This window comes from Haliotis rufescens, unplaced genomic scaffold, assembly GCF_023055435.1.
Source record: "Haliotis rufescens isolate VD_foot unplaced genomic scaffold, xgHalRufe1.0.p SCAF_6, whole genome shotgun sequence".
Taxonomy (NCBI): Eukaryota; Metazoa; Mollusca; class Gastropoda; order Lepetellida; family Haliotidae; genus Haliotis; species Haliotis rufescens.
Genome location: NW_025964334.1, coordinates 13887323 through 13900299, shown reverse-complemented (window position 1 = coordinate 13900299; position 12977 = coordinate 13887323). Strand labels below are relative to the sequence as shown.

Below are 12977 nucleotides of genomic sequence, written 5' to 3'. Positions count from 1 at the left end.
GCACTGGCATCGTCGTCACTAGCATCTCTTGAGCAATCACTGACTTCAAGACACTTACCGTATTCGACGTAATAAGCGCCCCGCTCTAATAAACGCCCACGGCGATATTTGCTAATATATTGGCTAGTAAACAATCCCAATTAGCACCTCTTCCGATTGATTAATGTACACAAGATTTATTTATTCGCGTATAATACGCACTCGTTATATGCACACTTAATTATGGGCAATTAAATTCGGGAAAAATATATCTGTCGTACATAAACATTTCAGGCTGTCAGTATAAACCACGAAATTTATCTTTCAACTCAACTTTTTTTTCACCAAAATAATATTCTAATTTTGAGAGCGCCCTGGGCGCTTATTACGTCGAATACGGTACTTATCTCACCAAACACTTCCAAGACCAGAGCCATGTCACAGTTTCCTTCGACAAGGAGAGACTGGACACGACGTGGAAATTCTCTTCGTCTGAGTAATACATCGATCCTCTGGACACCTTGGGGATGGACAGCCATGACACCAGACAGAAAACTGTTGAAATGTAGCAATGATGTTTGGGGATGAGGTCCAGGGATGCCCACCTACCAGGATTTGCTGAAACTGCTGATCCAAGAGTGGAGAAGTCAGAAAGTCAGAAGATGCGACCGACGGCCGACGAGGAGTCAGACCTGCTTCCAACAACTGCCAAACACGTCACCATGATGGCTGATCTATCCACCTTGAGGGACCCTCCGTCGCGACGCCTAATTGAACAGCTGAACAGAATTGATTAAAATGAAGGATCATTTCAGATTTTAGTAGGATGGGGGAAGTGTTTTTGAAGTTAAATAGGTGAGGTGAGGTGAAATTGGGTTTTACGTCGCGTCCAAGATTATTGCACTTATATAGCGACGTGCATGCACGTGTATGTGTGTGCGTGTGTGGCTGCTTGTACTGGTCCGGACTGATGCCGATGTATAGTGCTAGCTCACTGAGATACCATGCCGCAGTTTAACATGAATACCCCACTCAGACACAGTATACTGACTCCGAGCCGACCAGTCCTTGTTTTAGCCCCTTAATGCCGAGCGCCAGACAGGGTAACAACAAGTACAATCTTTTAACGTCTTTTTGTATGACGCGGCCCGGGATCGAACCCTGGACCTTCCGCTCTCCGGGCGGACGCTCTACCACAAGACCACGGAGGCGGTCTTGAAGTTTAATATATAAATGGGACATGTGATGAGAACATATAGTAACCTTGTCAACCATAAGTGACACACATTTCGTTATATCACGATCTGTCTAGATGTCAATCCATGACTTTGACAAAGTAGATAGTAAGATTACAGTATCATAGTCGTCACATGGCATTAACCATATTTATTTGACTTAAATTTAGGTGGCATGTTCACTGCTATGTTTATCAATCACTGAATGCTCGCAGGTGACTGCGGTCGATTGTACAAATACATGGCGAACTGAAAGAAAAACACACGTGCAGATGTAGTATTTAAAGCGCTTTTGACCAAGTTCAATGCTAAATATAACCACTTGCAGTTATCTGACTGCCCTAGTCTGTCATACAGACCCTGAAACAATAAATCCAATACAGCCCATGCAAGTCCATAATGTTTGGCAAGTCTAGATTACTGCAGACTAGGGGGTAGGGGAACCTAGTGGTTAACGCGTTCGCTTGTCACGCCGAAGACCCGGGTTCGATTCCCAGCATGGGTACAATGTGTGAAGTCCATTTCTGGTGTCCCCCGTCGTGATGTTGCTGGAATATTGCTAAATGCGGCGTAAAACCATACTCACTCACGAAAGAGCAGGAACTCTTTCTCAAGCGATGCCCCTAAAACTCCTTTCACTGAGGGGGAGCGCGGCCAGCGATTGTATTCAGGATTGTATTCAGGATCCTAGGATCGCTAAATCGACCCTTTATAAGAGTAGGACATATGTTTGTTCCACGGTATATCACGGCATAGTTTCATCTATATCCGTGAGTAGGACTGCCCATAGTGGAAAGGATATTGGTGTAGTCGTCTTTATCATTTTTGCTTCAAGCTAATTGGCTAGGCCCCCTGTTCCTTAGCAACATATAAACACATTTTTATACATTTTAACAGAATGAAAACCTACTAGTACCTCGGAAGTATCCGTGGTACACAGTGAAATACATTATTGCAAGTCGCTCGCCAATGGTCGGTTACAACAAGCCATTATTCTTCCCCGCCCTTTAGGCGGGGAAGTATACGGGAGAGGTTAATTTTGTAGCATGTAAGTCGACATGTTGGTTTCTTTGAAATTTCAAGCCACACAGTTACCGAAACGAAACATACAAATCATGTGAAATGTGCGTGAAATGTTGATGTTTATCTTTTCCAGCAATAAGAGATACTTCAAAATCTTCTTGCTATTCTGAGACTTAGTCACTTTTCGTAATGCTGATAACCCATGAAATTTGTTCATTTTGTTTTTAAAAGAGCTAAAAATGATCCCATTTCGCTAAAGTTAACCGGTCTATATTTTGTAAGAATAAACTATTGCGCATTGAGCGATTATCTCCTTTAGCTATAGGCGTAGTATAGAAGTGATAAATTCACGCACTGACCTTGCATTGCTGTACATCGTATCTTATTCAAGCTGTATCACTGAGAGTGAGTGATTATCTCCCTTACCCAAACAGCTCAATTGCGCACTACCTTTGCAATGTATCGTATGTTATTCAGGCAGCCATCGAGAAACGTTCCAGGAAGGTATTTTGGCCAAGCCTGTCACGCGCACTCAATTTTCACACTGCTATAGCAACATATTTTTCAACACGATTAAATAACAGGCTTCTATAAAGTATGTCTTTCTTCATTAAACAACACATGTAAAACAACGGGTTTGATATGAGAATATTTTTATTAGTTGTCGTCATAATCACAAGTATGGCGCTTGCTGTGCATAGTTGACGGCATTGTTTTAAATACTTCACTGTATGTAATGTATGGTACATACCGTTTCATGCGGCGGTTTACGTTTCTGCATGGTTTATTGCTTTGACAAAAAAAAAAAAACTTCCAGCAGAGATCATACACCCGTATATGTTCTTTGCTTCTGGATACATAGGAAATCAACAGGTTGGTCTGTAGTTTGCTATTATTTTCCCAAAAGATAATACGGTTGCATGATATCTTCACGATTTTTGGGTTGAACATAGTACAATTCTTCTAAACAAATTTCAAATCTAAGCCGGAAGCAATCACAACACAAACCCAGTTAACCAAACGGAACCATACACAAGAGTGAGTGAGGTAGTTCGGTTTAACGCCGTCTTGAACAGTATTCCGTGTCAGCTTGATGTGGGAGGAAAGTCTGAAGTGATGCAGGTCTTAGACGTTCACCACTTTGGTGAAACCAACGAGTAAGGGTTTTGTGCTGACAACAAAATCGGGGCGAACCGAGATTCAAACACACTGTCATAGGTTTCTGGCGTGCCCAAGGGACACAACCCTGCATAGCGAATTCCAGCGCCTTCGGCGACTGGGCCAACCATGCCCCCGTAAACAACTGTAAGAAACTATTATACAACAAAGATGTTTTAGATGAGATATGTATTGCGGAACATTCCACGAAGAAACAGTGGCAATATTACACAATCACAAACTACAAAATACATGCACAATAAATGACAATTAAAAAACACAGGAACATTCAACATTCAAAAGAGGTACATTATAATAATTTAATTTCTAAAACAAGTGTTTTATAATGATATTGAAACAATATGAGAATTGAGCAAAACTATGGTAATGTTGTACATACATGTACAAGGAATTTGTTTGTAATTGTTGATATGTTAACAGATCTTGGAAGCTGTTTCTGGATAACTGTTGGTAAACTTATTAAGAATCTGCACCTTTTAACAGAGTGTACCAAATTCTTTATCATGATTGGGGATTATTTGTGATTCTCTTTCTTGGTTGTATTATGTAAGACAGTGCGTAATGTTTCACAGAGACGTTGTTCAAATGGTTTGTTTTGTTGTTGTATATCTACAATTTTTAGTTTCTGATTACTTAAACGAATTTTTGAGAAAAGTGAACTATGGCCTTTGTTTTTAAAATATGTAAGATAATTCTTAATATTTATAGATAACGTGACCAAACTGTATGTTCCTAACTTGCTGCTAGATAAATGGGAATCCATTAATGATTGCGTGAATTTTTACATTTGAACTGAAGTATATTTAGAGTGGATTCATTACATTTTTTTGTGTTTACTATTTCAAAACTTTGCTTTATTTAACCCAACCAACATTTTGACCAGAAATATTGATATTTGCTGCAAAAGCATGCTTTAGAATGACATTTGTTGTGTTATCTATATAGGATTTTTTAATTGGTACTAATAATGGGTATATATCAAGTTTTGCCTGACAGGCCCAGTTTTCTTGCCTGGGTTTTCTTTGTGCTGACCAATTAAAGACACTGTTTCTTTTATTGTGCTTTCCAAAGATAAGTACATTTATAACAACAAATTTGTACTGAACACAAATTCTCTCCTCCCATAGCTTACACTTATTTCCTCTGCACATAACATTATATTGCGGGGAGCTATTGATGCTCTGCAGCAATCTCTACTTGTAACATACAACACGCACATCAAATTCTACCTGTAGGCCTGTAAAACATTGAATGAGAAGACGCAACCTGGCTACGCATATTTAAATTGTGTGTTGGGCACGCAAAGGTACAGGCACAAACGAGTGCACATACGGGCGTCGCTGATCCTGAGGACCTCGCTTTCTCGGTTGACGCAACTATCTATTTATACATCGTGGGCTTTACCCGGCTTCGTTTATGATGTACAGTAACGTATTTTGGCTACATCAACCGGAGTTGGGTTTAACAGGTAATATGTTCGGTATTGCAGAATGCACGTACACTACGTAATTGCGCTCATGGACCTAGAAAGGCCCATGGACTTAATTCGGAAAGTTATATTAGAGTGATCTTCCTTAAATTTATAACTTACTCCTTTTGAAAGTTAATACGTGGCGATGCACCACGCGAGGCAAATCCTTATGTGCATTCAACAGCAAGTCCGGTTCAAAGTTCAATTTCACGAGTAATACTTTCTCTTTTTTTTCAACAAAGGGTGTCCCCCCTATTTATGTCCCCTTCACATACACGGATTTTTCTTACGAGTCCTTACGGATCGCCAACTCGTAGTCAATCGCAAGCATCCGTAAATAACTCGCTGGTATCCGTAAATAACTCGTCACAACTCGCAACAACTCGCAGACACTCTTAAGGATCCGTGAAAGGAGAGGCAAATGTTTTGACACGTCAAAAATCATCTTGCGTTTGTCCACGGATTGATTTTTTTCGTAAATAACTCGTAACAATCCGTAAGTATCGTAAACCGCTCGCAACAACACGTAACCATCCGTAAACTGCTCGCAAGAATCAGTAAATGGATCGTAACAATTTTTTTACGATTTGTTACGGTTAGTTTACGATTTGTTTACGGATTATTTACGTATTATTACCAGTGCTTCCGTGCTGTTTACGATTTCATTCGGGTCGTGTTACGATGGCTTTACGGATTGTTACGAGTTATTACGAGCACTTTCCGTGTAGTTACGAGTACTTTACGAATAGATACGTATACTTTACGTCTTCTAAAGTAATGTTTACGAAAATGGGGAAGGTATAAAAGCTGCAAAAGCGAACACTTCATTTTCAGATGTTATTCAGAAGTCATAGAAGTCACATCTTAGCATATCTACTCTACAATATCTACAAGCATGGCTCCAAAGAAGAAGGCAGTCAACAAGAAGTCTCCTGCGCTTCGAAATATATAACTGCGATCTGTTTCTCTCATATGCCATGTTGTCTCTCTTGATGTCACTTGTCGAATGATGATACATTGAGATTTGCAGGATTTATATATTTTTTGGCAAAAAACCGTTAGGACTCGTAAATATTCGTATCTAACTCGAAACTATTCGTAACAACACGTAAACAGGTCGTAACTAACACGTCAATGCTTCGATGAATAGTAACATTCCGTAATATACTCGTAACAATCCGTAAAAAGCTCGTAAAATGCCCGTAAGTTGCTCGTAGCAAATCGTGGAATTTTGCCGTAAATACATCGTAATAATCCGTCATAAACCGTAAATAGCTCGTAATAACTCGTAACAACTCTTAAATCGGGCGTAAAAGTGGCCAAATCGTAAGAATCCGTGAATGTGTGCGATCCGTAAGGACCCGTAAGAAAAATCCGTGTATGTGAAGGGGGCGTTAGCTTCCGAAATTGAGACCTGGGCTTAATTCCGGATAACATATTTTAAATGAGAAAGCGCTTTTTTCCGTAATTAGGCCTGGGGCTTATGAATAAGAGAAGTCTCGGAAGTTCTTCTGTTCCCATGAAAAGAAGATAATTGCAGAAGAGGGGTGCTGGAACTTTGTGTTCACCAACATATTCGGCGGCATTGATCAACATGCAACACAGCCATCCTCCAACTTTTTTCAGCCTTACCCAGTGCTGGTCGCCAGAACCGAGATATCAGTCGCTGGAATGGCTGGTCCAGACTCGATTATTTCCAAGACTACGTCATTCAGCTGGATATTGCTGAGTGCAAGCTGTTTCAAACTCAATACGGCAAGAAAGATATAAAATCAATGTATGGTTGTCGCACTAAGCGTTCTCTGTCGAGTATACATAACAAAGGGAAACTAGGTATTGATATCGTCTCCAAAACGCAACCTGGTGTTGCACAACCCCTGTCACTGAATACATTACGTATATGAAGTTGTTTATCAACAACAGCCCAGATGCGTGTTGCCTTTCAAAGTACCCGGAGTATATATATTGAAAAACTGCTGAATCCTGCTTTCCTATACGAGTGAATAAGGTATGCTTGTACAAGTAATAATTTAATAATGTTTCCTGGCGGCGTCTATTTTGACAGCCGTGATATAGAATCGGCAGACTCGAATGAAATATATCTCCCATTTTCAACACAGCTTGACAAAGACTCTTTATTGGTTACCTTAGGCAGTGTATTTTTAGACACATGTATTTTCACTTAACGGCTTCAAAATTGAACTTTAAGTTAACATTTTCACACCATATTGAGCCACGTATATTAAGGAGATAAGTATACTGTGTTTGCAATGAAGAGCTAGGCTATCTGTAGATTAACCTCGCTAAACTGAATTTGGAACGGAACGCGAAAATGTTAAATTTAGCGCGGTTTATTCTGCAGGTAACCTGGCTCTACATTGAAAACACAGTATGTTTATCTCCATTCTACCATGACTAAATAAAAGGCGAACTCTTTGGTGTTAGAAAATATATTGGCTGGTTGGTTAGTTTGTTGTTTAACGCCGCACTCAGCAATATTCCAGCTGTATGACGGCGGTCTGTAAATAATCGAGTCTGGACCAGACAATCCAGTGATTAATATCATGAGCATCGATCCACGCAATTGGGATCGATGACATGCATCAACCAGGTCTGCGAACCTGACCACCCGATCCCTTTAGTCGCCTTTTACGGCAAGCAGTTTGTTTACACCGTAATACTTCACACGAACTTATGACAGGCAGTGAAAGCATGTAGGACGGCAACATCGAAAGCTAACATCAGGTGGGCACCCCTGAAGAAAACCAAGCCCGACCTGCAAAGATTTCGTTCTACACCACACGTCACTATTATGGCGTCATGTCGCTCATTGTGACGCAGATTCCTATCCTGTTTTCTGCATGCAAATATTGCCACACATCCTTTGAATATCATAGCAACCGAAACTTTGCAATTTTCATAGCGTATAATTGTACATATAATTTGTTTAAATATGCCTACCGACAATGACTGTAAAAGAAGTACTAGTCTAAAAATATTAGCTTCCACGCTGATGCGGCCGTCAAATCGGCTGTTTCAAACAGGGGGGGGGGGGGGGGGTTATTGTGATTTGATACCTCTGATTGACCAATCAAATACGAGTATTTACCGAAGTCATAGTAGAATACATTTAGATTTGTTTTGTTAAGGGGGCAATTACTCTTTGAATAATGGTGATTATAAGGTGTTTATTATTCTATCCTCAGCTGAACAGCCAGTGTGTATAACATGGACCAACGGTGCCAGCTGTCTTCTCGGGGTATGAGGAAACCACCCATTTCAACATCAGCCTTGCTATGTGTCCTGTGTGTTGGCTTAGCGCTGAACCTTTGTCCTATCATCGACTTGTTTACCACCCCAAACAGCCCTGACTTGTGTTTCATTAATTGGTATAAGCTGCTGTACACTGGATACTGTTTCCTGAACCTCATTGTTGCTCTGTTGAGAAGCTCTGCCCGGAGGTCTGTGCTGAGATATGGCGGTAGGAGGGTGTTCCTGTGTGGCGTGTTCATCGTCGTGTCAAGTTATATCTTTGTTACGGTTGTTTTGGACAGATCAGCTGTATGGACGTGGAACACTTTTGAATCCAATTTCATCAAGAGACTGGAGAGCAACGTCGTGGGTATATTCGAAACTAGGCCTGACTTTGTTGTTCGTGAGCTCCGCACTCTAGAACCCAAGAAACTCGAGCGACAAGCCAGGTATGAAGGTGAAGATGTAAGACTCGTGTGTGAGGACATCTTGATTTTCCATGGAAGAGTTACATTTCACGAGAAACAGGTCATCTGGAAGCATAATAAACAAAGAATTGAATCGTCATCCCGATACCACATCACCTCGTCGTTTGACGAAATACCGGAAAATGACACTATCAGAACATTGTTGAGTCGATTTGATATGGACCTTTATTTATATCGTGTTGAATCAAAGCTCGAAATTTTTCTAATTAATAACGATGATTTTGGAAAATTTTCCTGTCATGTTGCTAAAAACGCTATTGCTATAAAATCGCAGGACAGTAAATCAGGAAATGACTCAAAACAGACCCGAACGGCAACAAAAGAAAAAGTCAAAAATAAAGTCAGAGAATGTCCCAATACACGCGAGGGACATAACCGATGTCCCTGTCTTTCTCAGGATTGGGCTCACAAGAACTTCAGTGTTTTACCATATGAGTGGACTGCAGAGTTCATCTTGGCGAAGATCAAACCTACGAGAAGAACGGTGTCTGTTCCAATAGGTGGTATTGTTTCTACGAGTGCGTCTTATGTGAATCTGGATGACACGCCCGGACTCATTGAATTTGATCATGAAATCAACGGAAGGTCCTTCATTAAAACATGCGAGGGCCTTGATCAGTCATGCTCCATATTTGTGTTCCTGTACTGGTTCCTGTGGCATGATGGTGGCCATTACTCAAACATTCCTGCCTTCTATCAACAATTGCTGATGGTGGAGGGCGTTGGCGGCACAAGCTGGCAATGTGTTTGTCCTAACACATACGGAGTCCACAAATTCGTCTTCTATCGCCAGTTCTACAATACGACCCTTGGAACATACCAAGTTAGTGATGTGGAATATCCCGACACTGTAGAACTTGTTCCCGAGAAGCCCCATCTCTTGGACTTGTATTACAATGGCTCAAAGAAACTTCTTCCGTTGCCAAAGTCGTCTTGCTGGGAGGATGTTGATAAACAAGAGTTTCTTGAAATGTGGCTGGAGGATCTATCATGTCACTTCTTTTACAAAGAAAAGCAGATATTCCTCTTGGGACTATTCTTTTGTATAGGACTGGCTTGGATTTTGACCAGAACGATATTGACATGGGTGACCAATCCAATCATCAACGTGATACTTGGGAGGAAACGAGTCAACATCCAACCAATCCAAGGAAGTGGTACACTGGCAGGACTTGCGCCAGCAGACAACACTGTTTTTAAATACGACCTCTACATTTCGTATGCAGATGAACAGATGGCAATGGCGACTGAAATCGCCCAAGCTCTCACCTCGCGGGGTTTGAGAGTGTGTTTTCGTGACAATGATGTTCTCGGAAATGAAATTGTTAACCAGGCTGTTTCAAGGCTGATTGGGGAGAGCTGGAAATTTCTCGTCATTGTCTCACAAGAATACGTCGACAGTGGACTTCAGAATAATTTTGAAATACACCTTATCATACAGAGATTCCACGACGGTTATATCAGCAACAGAAATGTATCCCTCTTACCATTGCAACCAAACTTGATTTCCGATGTCTTTGACAATTTCGTTATTCTCAACCAGTATGAAAACAGTGAGGATCGTGTAGAGGAAATAATGTTATGGCACGGACCGTCACTATTTCAAAACGAACCATATACCGCTGTCCCTATTAATATAAGAGGCCATGATTGCGGTTTTACATCAACCTCGGTCTACTGCGTCAGCAGTGTTTGCTTTTACTTGTTGTTTCGTATACTTATTACATGTGGGGTCTGTTTGGTAGAATACTTTCTTCTGATGGTGTCATTCCACAGCAGCAATGCAATAGTTTTCTGAAAAGTATTTGGGACTTGTCATATATGAATTACTGCTTAGGTTTAGAAGTGGGGGAAACAAAGTCTTCTGGAGATATGGATGCATTCGTCAGCACTCGCATGTTTCCGTAACCTAGAAGTATGTGATTTTGAATGTTATGAATTAGCTCCTTTGCAATGTACCTTTGTTTGTTTGTTTGTTGCTTAACGCCGCACTCAGCAAAATTCTAGCTATATGACGGCAGTCTGTAAATAATCGTGTCCGGTACAGACAATCCAGTGGTTGAAGTCATGAACATCGAGCCAAGCAATTATAGGATACGATGACATGCATCAACCAAGTCAGCGAGCCTGACCACCCGATTCCGTGAGTCTCCTCTTACGGCAAGGAAAGTCGCCTCTTATGGCAAACATGGGTTTGCTGAAGACCTATTCTCTACCCGGATCTTCACGAACACGTGAAGTGATTACAATGACACGTGTTTCCACAATGTGGCTCATATGGCACAATATATTAATATGTATTATTTGCCTTTATAAGACAGTATGTATCCTTGTAGAAGACGAATTCCATGTTCTTATGATTTGTGACCAATATTCTAGAGCAAGAAGAAACTCTTTTCCCAAGCGTCTCGTTACCCCTCCCTCTATTGAGAATTTATAAGACTTATGTCAGCTGAAAACGAAGAAATTATAAAAGGCTTAGGTAAGTTTCTCTCCCCAAGTCATGAACATCGAAAGGAAACAGTGTGGAACGGTAAATCATTATTAAATCTACCCAGTATGCAAATATATATATACAGTATATTTCCATTGTATTATGGGCCGGTGGCCTGAAGTACCGAATAAATTTGTCTGTCTGTCTGTCTGTCTGTCTGTCTGTCTGTATGCTTGGTTAATAAACGTATCAAGATAGACTGATAATGAAGTTTGTTCTGGTTAATCCTGTTCTTATTAGAAACTTACAATCGGATGCATCCTTATGCAAATTATTATCGGTACGAATATATATAACATTCATAGAAGAAAGAGTTGAAATGAAAGACAAGAATAAAATTTTAAAAAATCGTTTCAATCAAACTATACCGGTTAGCTTACATAAGAATATTACATAATTTGTGTCTGTTGTTGCAAACAATAAAGAACGACTGGTTTACAACCTGATTCCAGGGCCCACTTGCACAAAGCGATCTTAGCGCTAAGATGACCGTCACTCCCATACTTTAACATAGGCTAACGACAGTCTTAGCGCTAAGATCGCTTTGTGCAAGTGGGCCCTATACCCTTGTGCTGTTATAAAGTCCCTTTGAAAATCACCAGCTCGGTCTTAATTTGTCTGGAAATATCTCCCCGCGCCATGATGTTAAAACCACTATAGGGTTGAACCTCCTATAAGATAATCCTTCCCCTCTGCAGCGCTAGGCCGGACTCTTCCATTAAACAGTCAGTCAGTGAGTTCGGTTTGACGTTATCTTTAGCATTATTCCATCAAAAACACAGCAGGGGACACCAGAAATGGACTTTGGACACGTTGTACTCTTGTGGGAATCGAACCCGGTCTTTTGGTGTGATGAGCTAACGCTTAACCCACAAAGCTACCCAGTCGCCCTGCGTGGAACAAGTTCAATCAGCTGTCAAAGGAGAACAGCACTCTTTTCCATTTCAGTCGCTGCTAACGTCACATAGTCTGTGTCTGAGTATGCACGCATTCCGTCTGACTTTACATTTTTGAGTAAAGATAATGCTTCAGTGTATGCATGATCAGATCATTTTATACATGTGTCTAAATAGTTCTTGTCACAATTCCCAAATTATCATCATCTTTTTATTTCAGTACATGTACGCCTCAGGCCTTTGTATATACATACACTTGGCAAAGAACAAACGATTGTGCACTACATACATGTAAAAAATAACATATATAGACATTACATATAGTACATATTGATAATTGTATTTCAGATTCCTTCATAAACTAAGGATATAGGATCTTTTCACATTTGCATAGTATAAAAAACTTTGCTGGTACTACTTATATTTGGACAAGGAGATGATAGCAGTTAGTCAAACTTCTGAATTCCACAATTTCCAATAATTTTGTACCCAACGTTTGTGACCTACAGCTGGTGCCCTGGTAGGGTCGGGTAATAGGGGCCGGATAGTCGGGTAATAGGGACCGGATAGCCGGGTAGAAAATTTGGCCCAAGGCCTAAAGTGTCAACAGTTTGAACACTGATGTTAATATTGTGTACATGTTATTGTTTGGGGCTTGTTTGCAGTGTCATAACATCACTGTCAGAAACCTGTCGCGCAAGTGCGAAAACAGCAATCCTTTCGAGATTTTCCCTGGGTTGTAGCCCTTGCGCTACACAACCCAGCAGTTATGTGGTCTGATGCTTCTTGGTCAGTCTGGTGTTTGGCCAGTCTGGTCAATGTGTTGCATGTCTAGCGACCCCTGTGCACCTAAAGGTTCTGGCAGTGTGCTCTTGTGCCACCCGATATCTGCTATGCTGTACTGCTATACCTGTACACAGCGTCTCTGGGGCTGTTACTGCTGCTGCCAATCATGGCATT

The 12977-nt window shown here is 40.8% G+C and overlaps 1 protein-coding gene across 2 annotated transcripts; it reads left to right on the top strand.

Annotated features, from left to right (window-relative positions):
• The first annotated feature begins 6758 nt into the window (after positions 1-6758).
• LOC124135454 lies at positions 6759-11320 on the top strand. 2 transcript variants are annotated; one of them, XR_007218796.1, is made up of 3 exons: positions 6759-6895; positions 8094-10519; positions 10649-11320. XR_007218796.1 is itself a non-coding variant. In XM_046500797.2 (2 exons), the coding sequence occupies exon 2, from the start codon at positions 8116-8118 to the stop codon at positions 10423-10425; it is 2310 nt and encodes a 769-aa protein (XP_046356753.2). In that variant the 5' UTR covers positions 6759-6895; positions 8094-8115; the 3' UTR covers positions 10426-11320. The 2 variants fall into 2 exon arrangements, 1 of the variants encoding a protein (XP_046356753.2); XM_046500797.2 differs by having other exon boundaries at positions 8094-11320.
• The last annotated feature ends 1657 nt before the right edge of the window (positions 11321-12977 follow it).

Bases quoted from the DNA above. Each gene is read 5' to 3' on its own strand.
- LOC124135454 (XM_046500797.2), top strand. From the start codon at position 8,116: ATGGACCAACGGTGCCAGCTGTCTTCTCGGGGTATGAGGAAACCACCC.